The sequence below is a fragment of the Pygocentrus nattereri genome, chromosome 5 (genome assembly GCF_015220715.1).
Source record: "Pygocentrus nattereri isolate fPygNat1 chromosome 5, fPygNat1.pri, whole genome shotgun sequence".
Lineage (NCBI taxonomy): Eukaryota > Metazoa > Chordata > Actinopteri > Characiformes > Serrasalmidae > Pygocentrus > Pygocentrus nattereri.
The window spans coordinates 39706191-39725552 of NC_051215.1; the positions used below are offsets into that span (position 1 = coordinate 39706191).

General features: G+C 39.8%; 1 protein-coding gene across 16 annotated transcripts in view; it reads left to right on the forward strand.

Annotated features, from left to right (window-relative positions):
• LOC108442125 (regulating synaptic membrane exocytosis protein 1) overlaps positions 1–19362 on the forward strand; it is an 84491-nt gene that overhangs the window by 62473 nt on the left and 2656 nt on the right. For 2 of the 16 annotated variants that reach the window (XM_037538922.1, XM_037538932.1), the window contains 15 exons: positions 286–342; positions 2817–3021; positions 3791–3886; positions 4594–4656; positions 7676–7765; positions 8305–8382; positions 10562–10627; positions 11716–11828; positions 12107–12216; positions 12402–12562; positions 14230–14450; positions 16835–16985; positions 18694–18806; positions 18896–18997; positions 19187–19326. In XM_037538922.1, coding sequence (XP_037394819.1) covers positions 286–342; positions 2817–3021; positions 3791–3886; positions 4594–4656; positions 7676–7765; positions 8305–8382; positions 10562–10627; positions 11716–11828; positions 12107–12216; positions 12402–12562; positions 14230–14450; positions 16835–16985; positions 18694–18806; positions 18896–18997; positions 19187–19326 — 1766 coding nt within the window. Of the gene's footprint in view, positions 1–285; positions 343–2816; positions 3022–3790; positions 3887–4593; positions 4657–5190; positions 5257–7221; positions 7409–7675; positions 7766–8304; positions 8383–10328; positions 10401–10561; positions 10628–11065; positions 11177–11715; positions 11829–12106; positions 12217–12401; positions 12563–14229; positions 14451–16834; positions 16986–18693; positions 18807–18895; positions 18998–19186; positions 19327–19362 lie in introns of those variants that run through there. The other 14 variants (XM_037538925.1, XM_037538933.1, XM_037538926.1 and 11 more) reach the window with 11 other exon arrangements.

A 19362-nucleotide genomic window follows, 5' to 3' on the forward strand; every position in this document is an offset into this window, starting at 1 on the left:
TTTTGTTTGTTTTGTGTCGTCTGTGTGTGTGTGTGTGTGTGTGTATGTGTGTGTGTGTGTGTGTGTGTGTGTGTGTGTGTGTGTGTGTGTGTGTGTGTGTGTGTGAGAGAGTGTATGTGAATGACTGGTTATACATGTACATACATTTATATGTGGTCTTTTCTCCCATATAAGAATCTTGTTTGTTCATGTATGTATGAATGTCTTTGCTTGTCTTGTTCATCTATCAATTTGCCTGTTTGTCTGTCTGTCTGTCTACATATGTGTTTGTGTGTGTCTGTGCAGGCTCTCAGCGTATCACAGAAACAGATTATGATGATGGTATTGGCATAGTGGCTACAGGTGGGTGGGGGGCATGGTGCCAGTAACTTACCCTAAAACTGTGGTTTGTGTAATACAATACAAAAAGAGAAAAGCAAGCAGCCAGCAGCTGGCTTTCACTGCTACTGAAAGCCTCTGCTGAAGTCCTGGAGACAACGCACCAATGAGACAATGCAGCAAGCCATAAAATATGTTTAGCATGTGCTGTGTTATCTTCACATGCTAAATTGCTGCAGATACATACCACACCTCACAGAATTTGCCAGTTTATTAGGTTTATTATCTCTGTACCTCTTTTGGTCTTCAGAACAGCATAAGTTAAAAATATTCAAGGAATCTATAATATACTAGACGCATTGCATAGGAATATGTTTCCATGCCGAAATGACTGTGTTTCTGCTGATACGATGGCTACACCATGAAAAGTCATTTTCAAACAGTGCCAAAAGATGCCCCATATGGTTAAAAACCATGGACTGTGCTGGCCACTGAAGCAGTGGAATTTGGTGACAGTTTATGTTTCATGACATGGTGCAATATTAGACTGAAAGTGTCCATCCAAGTGTGTAAAAACTGTAGACATGATTGCATGGACTTCAAATAATATTCAAAGGTCTTGTGCTGTTCTAACTTTTTTTCTGTGGATATCAGGGTCCCTACTGTATGCCAGGAAAGCATTCTCCATAGCAGCGTACTGCTACGACTGGCCTGTACTGTTGATACCAAAAAGGACAGCTCCATGGACTCCTGCTGCTCCAAATTCTGATCCTTCCATCTACATTACGCAAAAATAACCTGGATTCTTCAGACCAGACAACTTGTTTCCACTCCTCATCAGTTTTTGTTCAGTGACATGGTCTTCAGCTGTTGTACACCTTTTGAGATAAACTCACATTAGTGGTGCATTCTGAAATGACATTCCTTTTATTCTTCACATCAGGTGTGACTTGTTTGTGTTCTTATTTGGTTACACAGTTCCCACCATTGTCCTTGACCCCTCTGATCAACAACTGTGTTTGTCCACTGGTACATTTTTGCTTTTCACATGAATGGTAAATTTCTTCCAGTGCACAATTGAACACTACCTGAAGCTAAAAACGGTAATCAATCTGATTGCAACACAAACTGCAGGAGTGGCAAACCATGACTGTTATTGTATGGTATTCAGTTCAGGCTATAAATGTCAAAACTTAGTCAAAACAAGGAAAAACAGTTAATTCAGTTCATATAAACATTTTTTGCCGTTCTAGATTAAAAATAAATATTTGAAGCCTATAAAAGATATTCCATGTTTTGTTTGGAATTTGAAAACAAATATTAACATGTATTCATCTTACCAGTCCTGGCATAGAGTTGCCACCACTTCTAACAACTGACTGAAAACTGGTCAAAATTAATTTTTTTTTATGTCGCAGATTTTTTTTTATTTGTCTGAAAGTCTAAGAGGCCCTTATGATTCCCTTCTGAACCTCAGTTACATGACTTAATACTTCACAGAATGCACAATTTGTGTGAAGGTGTACCTAATAAACTGGCAACTCTGTCTACTGTTTAAAACTAGAGCATAGAGCATTTCTTGTGTTAGAGACTGAGAGTTGAGCCTCCATGGATAGTGTCGTGTCTCCAGTGCTTTTCTGTGCAGAGTAGACCTTGACCACACTACACAGTACAAGGTGTGCATGATACTGGAGAAAGAGAAAAGCCAAAAGAGTACACTCAAAACAAGGCTGATGTGTCCTCTCCTCAGAGTTATGTTCTCTTTTCTCTTTGCATGGTAGAGAGTAGAACATGATATGCTGAAGTGTTTGTGGTAGATTACCCTTGATACCTTGCTTTCATTCTCCAAAAGTAGCACATCTTATATGACTGTGAGTTCTGCTGTGGCTTTGCTGTACCTAAAGGAGCTGCTCTGTATAATGACATTAATCCATGCAGGTCTTCAGCTCATAGCATGGCTGTTACTTTCTCTACAGCCTCTCTGCACAGTAAACTTCTTCAAGCAATAAATTAAAGTAGTCATTTGGAATACAGTCCAAATGTAAAGTGCATTTTTATAGTCTCATTTCTTTAGCCAAAAATGTTTGGTTTGTAATTGCTGGTAGCTCAGAGGGCAGTGTCTCTGTAGCTGGCTAATTGGAACACGATCTGGACAAAAGTTTTAGGTAAATAGGTATATAATGTAAACTATTGTTGCTAAGTAAAAAGCAAATAGTAAGTTTACTTCCATCCAATTTTTGGGCTCAAATGTCATATCACAGTGAACAGATGTGGCTGCTGTTTTGGAAAAGTAGACACATGAATGAAACAGGTATTATTTTGGTCCTTTTTTTTTTGCATGCATTTATAAAAATTAGCTAAACATCTGTTTCCTCTTTTAGCATTTTTTGAAGTCGTATTTATTTTTTAAATATTGCTTTCTGGATATGTGTGTGTGTGTGTGTGTGTGTGTGTATGTGTGTGTGTGTGTGTGTGTGTGTGTGTGTGTGTATTTATAGCTGCAGAGAGTCGGCCAAGGGAAAGAGAAAGGGAGAGAGAGCGGGACAGAGAGAGGGAGAGGGAGAGGGAGAGAAACAGAGATCGGACCACGTTAGAGGTTCCTGAACAGCAGAGGTCGACGCATCATCGTTCTCGCTCTGTATCCCCTCACAGAGACGAGGAGAGCCGGGCCAGATCACGGCCCGCTAACATCCCCATGCAGAGGTAAAGAATAACAGAGGGGGGTGGGCTTACTTTTTAATTTTTTTGAAAACGCAGCTACCCATTACCTTGTGTGGATATTTCATGAGGAATAAACAAACAGAAATGTTGAAAAGCAAAACTTTCAGTTTTTAAAGTTATATTAAAGTGTCATCACTTGTTTTTTTCGTGTTTTCGTATAAGTCCACTTATAATGTTTTTGTGATTGAATGCCCTGTATTGTGCCTCATTCAAAAAGCTGGACTGACACACGTCTTATAACTTCAGAGGGAATGAGCAGAGCTAAGTTGCTGTTGGCTGAATAGGCTGATATTTTTAAATAGTTTTTCTGTGACATCACAAAACAGCGAGTTCAAAACTGACTGTTTTTGCAGCTTATTTTTCATATATGGACTATTTTGACTAAGGAATGAGTGGTAGTTTTCACAACTTTAACACTCGTTAAATTCTTTTATTTAAAAAAGGTTGTTTTATCAAGATACAGGCCTTTTAACAAATGTTAAGAATATTTATGCTTCTCCTATAAACCATTTCCCTCTCTTCTCCCTCTTTTTCTTTCTCTTCTTCTTTCTGTCTGTCTCTCCCTCTCTCTCTCTCTCTCTCTTTCTCTCTCTCCCACCTTCTCTCCCTCTATCACTTTCTCTCTCTCCCTTTCTTTCTTCCTCTTTCCCTCTTTTTCTCTTTTCCCCCTTTTCTCTCTCTCTCTCTCTCTCTCTCTCTCTCTCTCTCTCTCTCTCTCTCTCTCTCTCTCTCTCTCTCTCTCTCTCTCCAGGAGTTTAGATGAGGTTCAGCATAGCAGGCGGTCTCGTTCCCCCACCCGTTATCATGACCGTGGCCGTGTACAGGAGAGAGAGTATGTGGATGACAGGTAAAAAGAGTCAGTGCTTGTGTATGACTGAAATATAACATCCTCTTCTGTTGCTTCCATGTGCCTTATAGCATATATTTTGTCTGTACTTGATATCAATGTTGAAGAGGTCCTGCAGATACAGAGCTTTTGAAAAAGACTGGCTGGCAGAAATTATATTGCATTACAATGCTTTGTATGCCTTATTGTAATATCATGTTTTTCAAAAAGGGAGAACCAGGAGGAAACCACTTTCTTCTTCAGTTTGACATTATTAAAGTTGGCCTGTGAGATATAGAGCACTCATAAGGGTAGCCCTGTACCTCCGAAAAGAGCATTCCATGCACAATACGTAATTTGTAACTGCTTTCTTTAAAGTCAGTTTGAATGAATTTATCCAATATTCCCCATCATGTTTTTATTTATTTTAACATCACCATTTCACATGATTCTGAATGTACTGATGGTTCATTTCGTCCAGAGGAATGTTGATTAAATTCTTCCAAACTATTTCCATGGTCGGGAAACACATAATAAGCTCTGTAATTGAATGGATTGCTCATTAAACCATATGCTCCTTATTGTGCTCAAGTTACTGTTGTTTTAAAGATAATTACGCTTTCCTCCAAGTCCTATTATACCCATGCTCTTTATTTATGTTTGCTTGTTTATTGTTTTGTTTGTTTGTTTATTCCCTCATGTGTCACCCATGTTCATGGTAATTGCAGTGAGGTCATCTTGATACACAGATCAATGCGGGGTAGGAGCGCAGAGTGCCTGCACACCAAAAGGTAAAACACAGGGTCCAAAATGGATCTTTACTAGGAGTTAGAATGTTGCTTTATCATCACCTTACCTTTTTTTCTAGTTTGTTCGGCCCTTCTATTCAGTTTGATTGAGTGTATGTGTGCGGCATAGATGTTATCATGTTCTTTCCGTATTCTCTCTTGAGTGTTTCTATTTAAACTGTCTTTGCTCAGTATTATGCAGCACAGTAGCTCACTGACAAGAACCATTACCAGTGGAACTTTCCACTCCTTAATGGCACACTGCCTAAAGACAAAGCCAGCAAACTCTACAATGCAACAGTTTAGTTAACCTCAGAATAACCATCATATATTTTACAAGTGTTACTATGACATTTATTTTAATCACAGCATCAATGTACAAATCAGAGAACCTGTCATAGAGAGGCCAACTTCCTGGAAGGAGCTGATTCTTAAGTAATGCACAACCTTTCTTTTGCTTTTTAGATGATGTTTTCTGTTGATTTGATTTGTTTTATTTTCCACTTCTTGCATGCTTGCACGTTGTTCTAACGTCAGAAGATATAGCACACTCCCACCTAAGATGCCACTCTTAGTCAATGGCTTTCATAAAGACATCTATAGGTAAGGAGACAAAATTCCTTTTGCCCTTAAAGACCCAGACTTGGTGAAATAAAACAATAACAACCCAGGACTGGCTTTGAGCTCATTTGCAGAGAAGGTAGCAAATGCATATATTGCTGCTGTTGGAACAAAACCTTGTTTCTCCATTTTTGTTGTTTTTTTATTTTGTGACATAATTTGAAAAATGTAGTGTTTCCTGTTTGGGGCTTTAAGCAAACACAGATCTCTTAACATTTTACATATTCTGTTAAGTATACTCACCGGCCACTTTATTAGGTAAAAGGTTGGACCCCCTTTTGCCTTCAGAACTGCCTCAATTCTTTGTGGCATACTTTTAACAAGGTGTTGGAAACATTCCTCAGAGATTTTGGTTGGTTATTTGAGTTACTGTTGCCTTTCTATCATCTCAAACCAGTCTGCCCATTCTCCTCTGACCTCTCACATCAACAAGGCATTTTCGTCCATACAACTGACCACTCACTGGATATTTTCTCTTTTTTGGACCATTCTCTGTAAACCCTAAAGATTGTTGTGCGTGAAAATCCCAGTAGATCAGCAGTTTCTGAAATACTCAGACCAGCCTGTCTGGCACCAACCATGCCACGTTCAAAGTTACTTAAATCACCTTTCTTCCCCATTCTGATGCTTGGTCTGCACTTAAGCAAGTTGTCTTGACCACCTCTACATGCCTAAATGCATCGAGTTGTGGCCATGTGATTGGCTGATTAGCTATTTGTATTAACAAACAACTGAACAGGTGTACCTAATAAAGTAGCTGGTGAGTGTATGTGTAGTACTGTGCAAAAGTTTTAAGTACCTGAAAAAATTACATTTAAAGAGTCCAGAAGAACACTTACATTACATACAAATAATATTAGTACAATAAGTAATGATTTGCACATTTATTAATATGTTTGTTTAACCATTTTTAACCTCTGGCAGCATAGCGCTCATGGGCTGGAGGCTAGGGACCCAGCCTTGTAACTGGATGGCTGTTGGTTTGATCCCCTAAGCTGATAGCATGTGACTGAAGTGCCCTTGAGCAAGACCCCTCACACCAACTGCTCCCTGTGTGCTGTGGATAGGGCTGCCCACCGCTTTGGGCAAGTGTACTCACTGCCCCTAGTGTGTGTGCATTCACTAGCGTGCATGTGGTGCTTCACTGCATGAATGGGTTAAAGTGTGGAGGTGAAATTTCCCCATTGTGTCACCATTAAGGTTAAATTAATTCATTGTAATTAGCATTCAGTACCTGATTTGGCTAATTGGTGCTTCCTTAAGTGAAGTCAGGTGTGCTGGAGGAGAAATCTGGAACCAAACTTTTTTTTTCAAACAAAGAAGATACCAACTACTTTATAAACAAATTAAATTGTTGATTCCTTTTTTATTGTATTCATGTCCATTTGCATTTATCCCAATGATATAGAATCATTTTACAAACACATTCATATTGCCAAAATAAATGGTTTTAAATAATGTGCTTAAATGCGTAAGACTTTTGCACAGTACTGTATGTGTGCAATGCCATGCATGCTCCAGTTTTATCAATCAAGCAAGCCAATCAGTTCATTCAAACACACAACAGTCTTTTCAGATTTGTCAACACACACAAGAGATTAAAGACGGATGTTTCACAATTAGTTGTGTTTTTATGAGGAAACTGCTTACACTGTGTCTGTCACTCAAATCTAATAATGTACCTGAATGCCATAGCAGATGGTTGTATGTTAATACATGCAAATACAAGCATTTAATCCAAGCAGATTTAATTAGTACAAATTTATATTTTTCCTCCCAAATAACCATGGTTTAAAACCCTGCGGTGTGTGGGGAAACTCTGTCCTTTTCAACTGCCTTTCAATTCTTCTGTGGATGCAAAATAACAGTGCGTTCTAAATTATGCATTAATTAATGCTACAGTTTTTTTCTTGAGTGTTTAAGTGATACTTTTTTTATAGTGTTATTGGTTACATTTTACTCAGGATAGTATTTTTGTGTATTTGTGTTTTTGTGTGTATGCCGTGCATGGTTGTGTGTTAAGTTCTACCCTTCCTGCATGCCTTAAGACTCAGCCCCGGCCTTCAGTGGTCTCTGCCACTCGCCAAACTGTTGCACAGCGTGTGCTCAGGTTCACTGATGACAGCACCATTAGGTAAGATCATACCCATAGATCTCTCAAGACGGGCGCAAAATCATCCCTGTATATATAAAAAAGTGTAAGTACACTGACAAATATAAGGATGATATGGCTTATGTCATTATCAGCAGGTTTCACTGCATGTTTTCCAGTCTCCTTTGCCATGATGAGAAAACCCTGTTCTTTTTTTGTATCTAATATTATTTGCTTGTTATTCTTCATCTTTTTGTCTTTTTTGTCCTCCTTTCTGTCTCTCCATCGGATGGCATGTTGTGATCCTAGTGATCTGCAGCCCCCTCTTGACAGGGTTAGAAGTGCTAGTACCAACTGTCTGAGACCAGGTTCAAATTCCAATTCACCAGAACGAGAAAGGTACTCACCAGACCTCTTTCTTTTGTCGCCTAGTTTGAGTTTGAGTTTTTTTTTGCTGTTTTTGCTGATCATTTCCATCATTCACAAACTCGTATGCTTTATGTAAGAATGTGTTCATCACTTTACCAACCTTTGACCTAACTTTGTAGGTGTATTATTATTATTATTATTGTTTTTTTTTTTATACTTTATAAATCACAGGGAACATGCACTTGTTGCGTATTGTCACTTATGGAACTTGTTCAACATGGGCAAACAATTCATGCACGTCAGTTTAGTGTCTTTTCACTCACAATAACAAGTTTATTTTCAGAGACTCTTATGACTCACATTTGTACTTGTCCCCTACTGTGTTGTGTTGTGCTGTGTTGGGTGTACCGTGTTGGGTAGGTTCAGATAAGACTGTCCCCTGAGCTTTTGCATAGCACATCATAAATGTGAGATAAACACAGTCCCTGTCTCTGTCCTGACTTGCCCTATTTCTTTCCCATTTCCCATACCTCAACCTCTTGGGGTGTGTTGGACACACGCTCTCTCAGGAGCACCCAGTCTCCCCCCTGCACCCGACCCACCAGCCCCAGGATTCTAATCCAACACGCCTCCCCTGAGGACGACAGGTACCCCCCTGTCCCCCCCAAGCGCCTCTGCTAACGCTGAAAACCTTCCTTTCATGTCCTAACTGCCTGCCTCAGCTAGGCCGCTACTTCATGTGCCCCTTAGCTAAGCCCATGCTTTAATCTTTAATGAAGTTTGTGTACTACTCTGGTTTCCGTCTAATCTGTGGCTTAATTTTTGATTCACTCTGACTCCTAACCCCCAAGCTGGCTGTCCTGTGCGTGCGTGATTGCTGTAGATTATAAGTGTGAACTGTTTTGTAGTATTCTTCTTCTCTTTAGCACCCCCTCCACCCCACGGCAAAAAACCTGATTTGCTGCTGTTGTTGTAGATCTTGAAACTTCCTGTCTATATCGTCTCCTTTTCCTTGATGGTCTTTGCTGCTTTCTGTGTCGTTCAGAGCCTTGGCCTAGTGTAGATTTTGTCCCAGATGTTTTTAAGTGATGTGATCTTTTTTAGTTCTACAGGTCAGTATGATACAAATTCACTGGATGTTCACTAAATGCCTCAGAATATGTATTTATTTCCTACTGATTTTTATTCTTGTTTCCTTTCTTGTTGTGTTCTGATTGTTTTTTCTGGTTTACAATGCATTATCAATTTCAGAATGAGGAATAAATTACCCTCAATGACTGACGAATGTACTGCTAGCTACATAAGGGTCACATCTACTCACTAATGTCGTTTTCCACTGGGAAATGTGGTAAAGTCCTTATATCACAGTTCTATACCTCTTTGAATGAGGAGAAACCATAAACCCCAAACAAAAAAATGAAATTAATGTTTCAGAAATATGTTTGAAATCACTAGTAAAATCTGCCAAAATCAGCACAAATAGTTTGTACCATTTGGCTCAAATAATGCACCAAAAAGAACAATATTTCAGCCTGTCCTAGTTATAGTGCAATCCAATATCTCCACAACTAGGCTTTTCCTGCGTGCAGCTTTATGAGCAAGCTGAATGGCTCTTTTTATTGAAGGGTGGAGTTTTCTCTGTGATTATACGTGTTATGACCCATTCAAACAGTACAAATGTAAACCCAGAACTTTCCATACCCTGTTTGCCTATGTGAGTCCATTTCCCATCACAAACACGACTATGAAAGTAGGCATAGTTCTCTTTAGCTTGTGTTGTCATGTGATTTCTCACACAAATAAACACAACAATAAAAACTATTTAAACACAAACAACAGTAGCAGCAATGGAAGGGCTGTAAGTTTGGATTTACATTTTAGTCACAGACAGCAATTATTAGTAACAGACAGCAATTATGGCTAGTTAGTTTTTATTTATTTGTTTGTCTGTTTGTTTTTTTAATGGCTTGTCCAGTTTTTTGGCCTTGTTCATCTGGCTTCAGTGACACCACATAATGAGTAATAGTTGCGTTGACAGTCAGTGATTTACACCACTGCTTGCCGCCCATTCATTCAGACTCAGCACCCTAAGGGTAACCAAATTCAACATGGGTGCTCAACTCTACCATACTACCCAGTGAAAAAGACAATATGTGTTTGATCATAATGTTGAGGAAACATGCCGTGCAAGTTCGAGTAACAAATTGAAAGAATAATGGGGGACTGAAATCCGGGGTGCCCAACCCAGTGATGCAGTAACTGAGTGCTTACGTGGAAGTTGTGCATTGCAGTGCTGCACAGATTTCCTGAGAGGCTGAAGTGGTTTGTAAGTTGCCCAATAGACAATCCTCTCATGAGATGTAGTCAAACCAAATCTGTTACACAAGCATAACACTGTTTGGCCTTATTTGTTGTTTTTCATGTTTTTTGCTCATCAGTCACATTCCATTACGTATTGTTTGTTTTGTATAATGTAACAAGAGAATGTCTTGCTGAAACTTGTCTTTCATCCGTTCTGTAATCACATATGTCGGTCTATGTCTTTGTCCCCTCACCGTCACCCATGTGTCTCTGACCTGATGGCATGCATCAGCTGGATTTCGGAGCCTATTTTTCCTACTCAGGAGACAGTTAACCACCTCAGTGCAAGGCCAGTGGCACAGAGGTACACTGTGCACACAGAGCCTACTTCAAAGGAGAATGTGTGAATTCAAACATACATAACCAGCATTTTCATTCCCATCTCCATTTAATCTTCATTAATTACACAGTGATTTCCGCTCATTCTTTTATTTCTGTTTTGCTTTAAACATTTACATATTATAGGCAGTCAAGATCTTTGGACAAGCCGAACTGTCAGAAAATGGGCAAGAAATTATCTGACAGTGAGCGGTAAGGAGATACACATCCCATACCATTTAATATCACATCCATGTAATCATCTTATAGTAATTATGCACACATGATTTCCGTCACTCGCTGCTATCCTCCTATTATGTGTCTGTGTGCATTATTGACACATGATCCTAATATTGAACATAATGTGCATTATCTGTGAATTCAGTAATCAGCGAAATTTCACAATGTTTTATATAATGTTAACATCGGCACAGGTTCTTTTTCAAGTGTTACATTTCTACGGGAATCATCCACAGTCCCTCTCTTATTCATAAATCGCACACTCACTTTATACTTTTTTTCCTTCTTCTTCTTCAAGTTTTTGTTAATCAGCTTCCTTTGCTTTGTTCATGTGTTGCTATTTAATTTTTGGTGGTTTTGTTTTGTGTTTATTTTCTTTTCCTGCATGTTTCTTTCCTCACCGATTTGCAGATTACAGCCTACCTCTATTCTAAGGGGCTCCAGAGGAAAGGGGGTATCTCTGCCTCCACTGTCTAAGGTGCTCAGAAGCGGGTCTAGCCCAGACATACCCCAACTGGACAGGTGCTGACCCTGCTCTAGGCTGGGAGACCTCTTTCTAACCTCTGACTCCCAAAATACACACCACCCCCACAAACCTCATGCAAATATTACTTTCTTCTGAAAACTAGTGATTTTTTTCCCTCTCTTTGTTGTCTCATTTTGCTGTACAGTTACTGCTCCGTCACCGGAAACTGTAGCTTTTCTTCATGTTCCCACAGAACTTGAACCATTACTTCTGAATGTTGATAGGCTTGTCTCTGTCCCCCCCTATTTCTTGTGTTTTCTGTATTTCTTGTTTCTTACTTGATCTCTTCTTTTTTGACTCACAATATTAAAGACCAAACTACATTTTAACACTTTGTTAAGGATCAAACACACGATGACATGAAGTGATGTTTTGATGTAAAAACAATGTTCTGCCCATAATGGTGAGCTTGATTCACCACTGATTGTGTCCTGAATGATATAGTATGCTTATTTGGTTTTTTTTTCATACCAGTTGCTTTTATTTTGACAGTTTTTGTTTCTCTTTTGCTTGTTTCCTCTTACCTTCCTCTTAGGGGCCATCCGCATGCCACCACTGCATACTCTTCATCGACAGGGACTCCTTCATCAGCACGTAGGGGCAGACAGTTGCCCCAAGTCCCTGCCAAAAGCAGCAGTGTAGAACAAGGTACTGCACAGTAACTTTCCTGATTTTATGTATTAATGCCTTAATACATAAAATTACTTATTATTACTAATCAGTAATTGTTATGCATTTACTCATCAGTTTGTTATGCATTTACAAGAATAAGGAATTAAATTTTAGTTACACATTTTGGTGCCTTGGGGTTTAAGGGGTAAAATTAGTGTCTTTGCAACCATATAAGGGTGATATAAATTACTCAATGTGTGCATATTGTATACAAGATAGAATATAGTATGGTCAAAAGCTTGCGCTTATTGCAGCCCTTGCCTCAGAGGAGCGGACAAGGCAGATGAAGGTGCATTCCTACAGGACACCAGCTCCCTCCAGTACCAGCCAGGACCTGGAGATGGCGCTCAAGAACAAACGAGAGGTAGACTCTCCTGTTTCTTCCCATCCTGCTTTCAGGGCAATCTTGCTGTGATTTTGTTTGTGCTCCATATTCTGAGGGCTCTTAATAACTTTTGATCGTTTGTTAGATCAGTTCACAATTCAGACTATAAAACCTCCTGCCTCTACTATAGAGGAGTACATGCTTCATCTCCTTCTCCACTACAGCTTTATAAAGAGCAGCGACGGAGCTGTGATAATGTATCCCATAAGTCCTCGGACAGTGATGTCAGTGACGTGTCAGCCATCTCTCGTGCCAGCAGTGCCTCACGGATCAGTAGCACCAGCTACATGTCCATCCAATCAGAGCGGCCCAGGGGCCGCTTCAGGTGAGAGACCCAAGGCCCAGAAAACTTTAGCTTTCTCTTAAGTGTTGCTTCCTACCATTATATTATCAAATAACAACCAGAAACACTGGGCACCAGTGTGTGATGTCTATCAGTTTCTCTAATAGTCACTCTCACTGTTGTCTGTTGTAGTTCCTCATATCTTTTATATGCTCAGCCAGTGAACACTGAGAAAAAATAGACACATATTAATAGATTCTGTTCTGTTGGCTTGTGGCATGCTGTGTAGGTTTGGGCACTCATGACACCCAGATTAAAGACATTAAAGAGTTGTGATTGGGACGAAAGAAAGGACAGCAGGAGGTTGTGGGGGATGAATAAAAGTGAGTGGCAGGATCTGAAAGCGTAATGCTCTGATCAAGGGGGCCGGATGTAAAGGTCAAAGATCATGCTTTTTGACCTTGAAACCTTAAAAGACACCAAATTAAGCTGAGCCTCTCAGTGTTTGGATCTGGATTTGACAGATCCAAACACTGACCTATCCGTACCCCATCTATCTCTCCTGACATGAATCTTTAATTGACCTGTCAAAACATCTTCACCAGGTACACAAAATTCAACTCATTGTGAAAGACAATTAAAACATGCAGTGTAGTCTGTAAGCAGCTGGACAGCAGAACAGTTTTTTTTGTAACGGTCCAATTAAATTAAAAAGACCAAATGAGTATTTTAACTATAGCTACATCTGTTGTAAACATGCCTACTGGAATCTGGCTAAAAATAGTCTCCAGTGTGAATTTTTCTGGTTTAAGGAGTAGGAGAACCACCCCTTTAAACCCTTTAAATAACCAAAGTTTTATTACACACTGGAGAGTAGCTCAACCAGTTTGCACTGAAGTCCCTGTAGTTACGAATAATAGGCCTCAGTAGTAATACGCCTCAGATTTTAAGGGGTTAATGATTTATCTTGAAAGCAGGAGGAACTTTTGAAAAACTTTGGGGACATTATTATAGGAGGGGCTGTTACTAATTTAAGATAAGGTACTGTTAAGACATAAAATATCTTATTTTAACCATATGTCTGTTGTTCCTCATTACAATGGAGAGAATGGATTGCTCAAACAACAGAAATGACTCGTCAGATGTGGAGAACAACATGCTAAAAGCTGCCTTCTTGAGCTCATACCTGAGAGATCAGGCTAAAAGCTGTCTTGATCTCTTACAAGGGGTTTGCTGCTTTTCTCTGTGTGAAAAAAATACCTCTGGAGTTCATTTTGTGCTGAATAAAGATAAAATCGCAGTTTTCTTTGAAATGTTGACCTCTAAGAATTACACTAATGCTAGCTTGGCTGCATTTATTAGCCTATAGCTCAGTGGCTAGGCTAGCAGTCAGGATTGGTTGACGCAACAAGGATTTCCAATGATTGTATGATACATTTGTGTAATGGGGATTGTTATACGAGCACGCTGATAAAAGATATCATGATAATCATTAAGCATTTTAAATCTAAAATTGTGAATTTTGTCAGACATTATTAAATGCTAGTTTTAGGCTGGCATGCCTCTTTAATATCGCTCAGAAATGTCTCTTTATTAAAAGGCCTGTTGTTCTAACTTGGTTTAAATATTATAGAATTAAATTAATTGTCTTATTGGCAACTTTATAGCATTAATGAAAGTCTTTTCTAATCTCTCCCTCTGTGTTTTAGCCGTCATATTCACCCGTCCAGCCGGAGCATGTTGAAAAGCACGAGCGTGAGTGGTGAGATTTTCTCTCTTGAGCGCACAGATGGCAGCCAGTCAGACACAGCTCTGGGAACTCTGGGGGCTGGGGGGAAGAAACGGCGATCTAGCCTCAGTGCCCGCGTAGTGGCCATCGTGGGCATTCCCTCCAGACGCAGTAGGAGCACCTCTCAGCTTAGCCAAACAGGTGAATCTCTCTCTCCACTGGCGTTGTCCCCCAGATCTGTTACTGACAGCTTACATTGAATTCACATGGAATTCTTCATAAGCAGTGTTTCATTCTCTGCTCTGTGCATATAAAACCCATACATGCCAAAATATGGGCAACAAGCTGGCTGTTTGTGCCAGTACAACTTACTGTTGAATTTACTGTTTTATATCCTCCTTGCCATCAATACACCTGTGAGTACAGTTTGTGTATTTTTTCAGAAATTATTTGAGTTTTATTAAATGGGTTGGGTGTTGTTTCTGAGCCTTAAACAGAGATTTGCTAATTGGTGTATGAATAACAGAAGCAGAGGCAGCATAATTTGTAGTCATGAGAATAGTACTGATATCTCTCTCTTTCTCTCTTTCTGTCTTTCTCTCTATTTCCCTCTCTCCATTTAGAGGGGCATGTGCCTTCAGTCATTATTAGTGTAGATAGGATGTCAGCAGAGTGGATAGGGGGATCTGGAAGCCTGTGAGAGCTGAAGCAGCTGAGAGTGGCAGCATTCTCCTGTTAGCATTGGCAGGAGTTTACTCTGTCAGCTAGAGATCAACCCTGGACTCTAATCAGATGTAATGCAGACAAATGCCTTTGAAGTTGAATCTGATATCCTTTAAAATCCCATATTTTAAGCACTGTCTATTTATGGTTTAATAAATGGATTTCAGAAAAAAAGAAACAAATTCAAAAAGGATGGTAGAAAAAAGTTCTTGGCATGTTTGGCTGCCAAGCCCCTGGACAATATCTTAAAAGGCCCATCAGATAATAAATCAGACAGAGTAGCAGAGCTTCTATAAATCAGTATTTTAAAGAGCTCTGCTGGCCTGCAGCAGCTGCTCTGCTCTTTGCAGTCTACCTCTATGTGTAGTTAGCTGAAAAACAGAGGAGGATCTTTGCACAAACCACCATACATTTCTTTTAAGATTCCAAGTTAAGGAATTAGCATAAGTGTCATTTTGTCCAAAAGACTAAAATAATAATTGGCAGACAAGTTATCTTACTGCACTGCCTGATCATCTAAACTCCTGGAACTGGTTAAATGTTAAGTTACTGCAGTGAACTCTGATTAAGTTTTGAAAATAATTTGGCAAATGCAGCTCAGAAAAATGTACCTTGACATGAAAGCACAACTGTTTCTGCAGCTTAGGACTGGACGGCCTTTTCTTTCTCTTGACCACTGAAAGGCTTTTCCTGCTACCTCCAGTAACCTGTACAGCAAACAGAGGCCTTTGAGAACCTCTTTCTGCCATCTCATCAGAGCCAGCAGCTGATGGCAGTTTGATGTATGGTGAAAGGCGCAAGGGGAAATTCTGTGCAGTGTGTGACATACCTTAATCCACTCACACAAACAACTGGCGCTCAGTGCTCAACTTTAGTGGATGGCATTTTCAAAGCATCTGCAATCCATCAAAAGGCCATAAATAGTGGGAAGGCACTCCATGCCATCCAGCAGGAGATGGTTATACTCAGCACGGCCAAAGCACCTTGTCTCAGACAGCCGTATTTCCTCCTCAGTAAAGAAAAGCAACAGTGGAAAAGCACACTTTTTTGGGGCGCACACACTTATGAACAGTACATACAAGTGGAAATTCTGAAAGGATCTGATGTAATTTTTATACTGCACCCTCAGAATTCCACTGTTTGTGTTTTTTTTTTCTTCCATGGACTAATTGGTTGGTGTCCTGCTGAAACCCCTGTTAGTGCCCTCATTCATTTGATGCTTGCCACTGGCCAAGGAGAACTTGCATTTTACACTGTTAATAATGAAAAGTCAGTTCATTACGCAGCTTTTCATGAATAAACTTGAGAATACTAATGTTCAGCCAACTATGTTTAGCCAGAAGTTAACCTAACTCACATTATTTTAGTTCTGCTTCTGAGTTAAATAATAGTTTACCTATTTTTTACTCAGCTAACTGGGTCTCGTTCCATTACACAGTCCCACAACACCTTTCCTCCTCTTAGGCTCCTAGTAGTGGATGGCTGTGGCATCTCTAGGATTCAAACTCAGTCTTCTGATGTTGGGGTGAATGCTTATATAGTTTAACCATTTCAGAGCCCCTGAGGTCACTCAGATCTTTGTGTCTATAAATTTGTAACACATTGTTAAAGAAAAGGTACGTTTAGATGTAGGTTGAAAGATTTTGCACTTGATTATGTGGGAGCTCCTGAAGCCTTCATTCAGTGAATCTAGTGTGTTAAATTAGGAGTTTTTTAACAATTAAAAAGTGGTCAAAGTGAGAGCATGCTATCAATGGAAGCCATAAAAACCTCTCCTATTTAAGGCATTAGAGTAAGAATACCCTGCAGTCTAATTGAATAGTTTGGTCCTATGACTGCTTTCTTTTCCTTTATATCTGTAGAAGCAGCAAATAAGAAGACAAAAGGCTCGAGTCAGATCCAGCGGAGTCAAGAGACAGGAATGGCAGTGGAGTATCCCCGGAATGCAATGGCTCGTCAGGCTAGCCGAGAGTCCACCGATGGCAGCATGAACAGCTACAGCTCTGAGGGGAAGTCAGTATCTCAAGACCCACACAAATCCCACAAACTCACCATTCAAACTCACACTTCTTCATTTGGTCAAGTGTCTGTTGTTTTTGTTAAACCTGACAAACCATACTTACATGCTAATGACTTTTTGACCTTATGTGAATATGGTGCATCTAACAAGTTGCATCAATCTTTTGGAAAAGCCAGAGAGATGTATTGTGGAAAAGATAAGCTAATGGAAAACAGAGGTTAAGGTAGGCTCTTCAAGCACTGATTTGCACAGTTAATATGTCCATTGTTTTTGTAGCTCCATTTTTGGAGCCAGATGGTGAGCCTTCCTCCCCTCTGATAATTAAAATATCCATCATCTGTGCAGAGAGGCCTTGGCAGGGTCCTGGGCTGAGCACAAATAGAACAGCTATCGTTCACCAAGGAGCTGACAGTGCTGTGGCCAGTCACAGCGACTTTCGCTGATCCAGCCCAGAGCATGGCATTGAGAAATACGCATGACAGTGTGATGTAAAGCTAATTGTACATTAATATGTATTAAAAGGAGGTTAAAGATCTATGAGGCCTCTCATATGGTAGCATGACACCGGCTGGCACTGCTCTCAGACATTCCTGCTGTAGTTAGCTCATGGAAACTGTGCTGGTCTCAAAGGAAATATCGCCTGTGTTTGAGGGGCCGCAGCACAGGACGTGGTTTACATACCATGCTTAATACACGTCTGCTGTTCAGAAGATGGACAGAGTGTAGCTCTCTGTCTTTTCTTTTGTACAGGTCATAATTGGTGGTTATTGGTTTTGGTAAATGAACTCACTCAGCCTGTCACCTCAGTGTAATATTGCATAATGTGTGTGTGAGTTTTATATGTACAGGATTGTTAAAAAGCCAAAAACCCCTCTTTGATTAATTCATTTCCAGTCAACATGACCAAAAAGGACAAGTCATTACCTTTTCAGCATCAGGAAAAAGCAAAAACATATTTATAATAGAAAATTACACAAAGGCCTCAACAACTAAATATAATATTTTTAGAAGACTTGCTTTTAGTTTAGTCTCAGAAGTTGGTTACATTTTCTGCTGCTCATGATTAAATGATTTTTTTCTTTTTTTTTTCTTTCTCTTTCCTCATGCAAGTGAGTTATGTTATATCTCATCACCTTAGAAAAGTCACATAAAAATGAACTGGCTTTCAATGGAAGTTAAATTAACGAAGGGTGGTTTCTGACTTTTGCGCAGTATTGTGTTGTACTGATGGTAGTAATGGACAATCTCTATTTTTTCACTACCATCACTGGTTACTACTGGCTACTGTTCCCCAAACATTTTAATGGTTTAGTTTCAAACCTTGGTTTTGTATTTTTTTCGGAATATTTTTTCCCATTTTCTGAGATTTGAGCAAAAACGAGAAGCTCTTTCATGTCTCCCATGTACAGTGCTGTTGACATGAAACTGCTATTAACCAAAGAACAAAACATTTTGCTGATGAAAAGCAGTGCAAGAGGCAGGACTTGAAATGCTTTTTTTCCAAGCTTAAAAACTTAAACCATTGCTTGTCATTACAAACAAATAAGGAATCATGCTGATTTGAACTCACAAAAAAGATGTCTGTTAAGAAAAAATCTTACAGAACACCTGCCTCATATGAAACAAGTTGTTTTGTGTGCGTGTGTGTGCGTACACACGTGTATGTGCGTGCGCGTGTGTGTGGGTGTGTGTGTGTGGTAGTCTGATCTTCTCAGGGATGAGGCTGGGGGCTGACAGCCAATTCAGTGACTTCCTGGATGGCCTCGGTCCTGCCCAGCTAGTAGGGAGACAGACCCTAGCAACGCCCTCTATGGGTGAGGCACATTTGAACTTTTTGATCAGATTTTTTTACTAGGCCTTTAGTGACTGAAACTAATCAGTTTGTCTGTAATGTGATGTCCAGGAGATGTTCAGATTGGTTTAATGGATAAGAAGGGGCAGCTTGAGGTGGAGGTGATCAGGGCACGTGGCCTTACCCCCAAACCAGGATCCAAATCGCTGCCAGGTAAAAGGTTACTCATGCTTGCTTATTTACTGCTCAGGGCTAGGTCTACCAAAAGCATATTACATGGTAGAGCAAACATTACACTGACCACTCTCTATACCTGTTAAGATGTTTTTGACACAGATTTTTTTGGGAAACTGTGTGCTAAACTGGTCCCTTTATAATGGGAATCATGCTTGCTGTCCACAGCTCCCTATGTCAAGGTTTACTTGCTGGATAATGGAGCATGTAAAGCCAAAAAGAAAACCAAGATTGCACGAAAAACACTTGACCCATTGTATCAGCAATCGCTGCTGTTCGAGGAGAGTCCGCAGGGTAAAGTTCTCCAGGTAAAAAACAAGGATGGAGGGGTGTGTTTCAAAAGT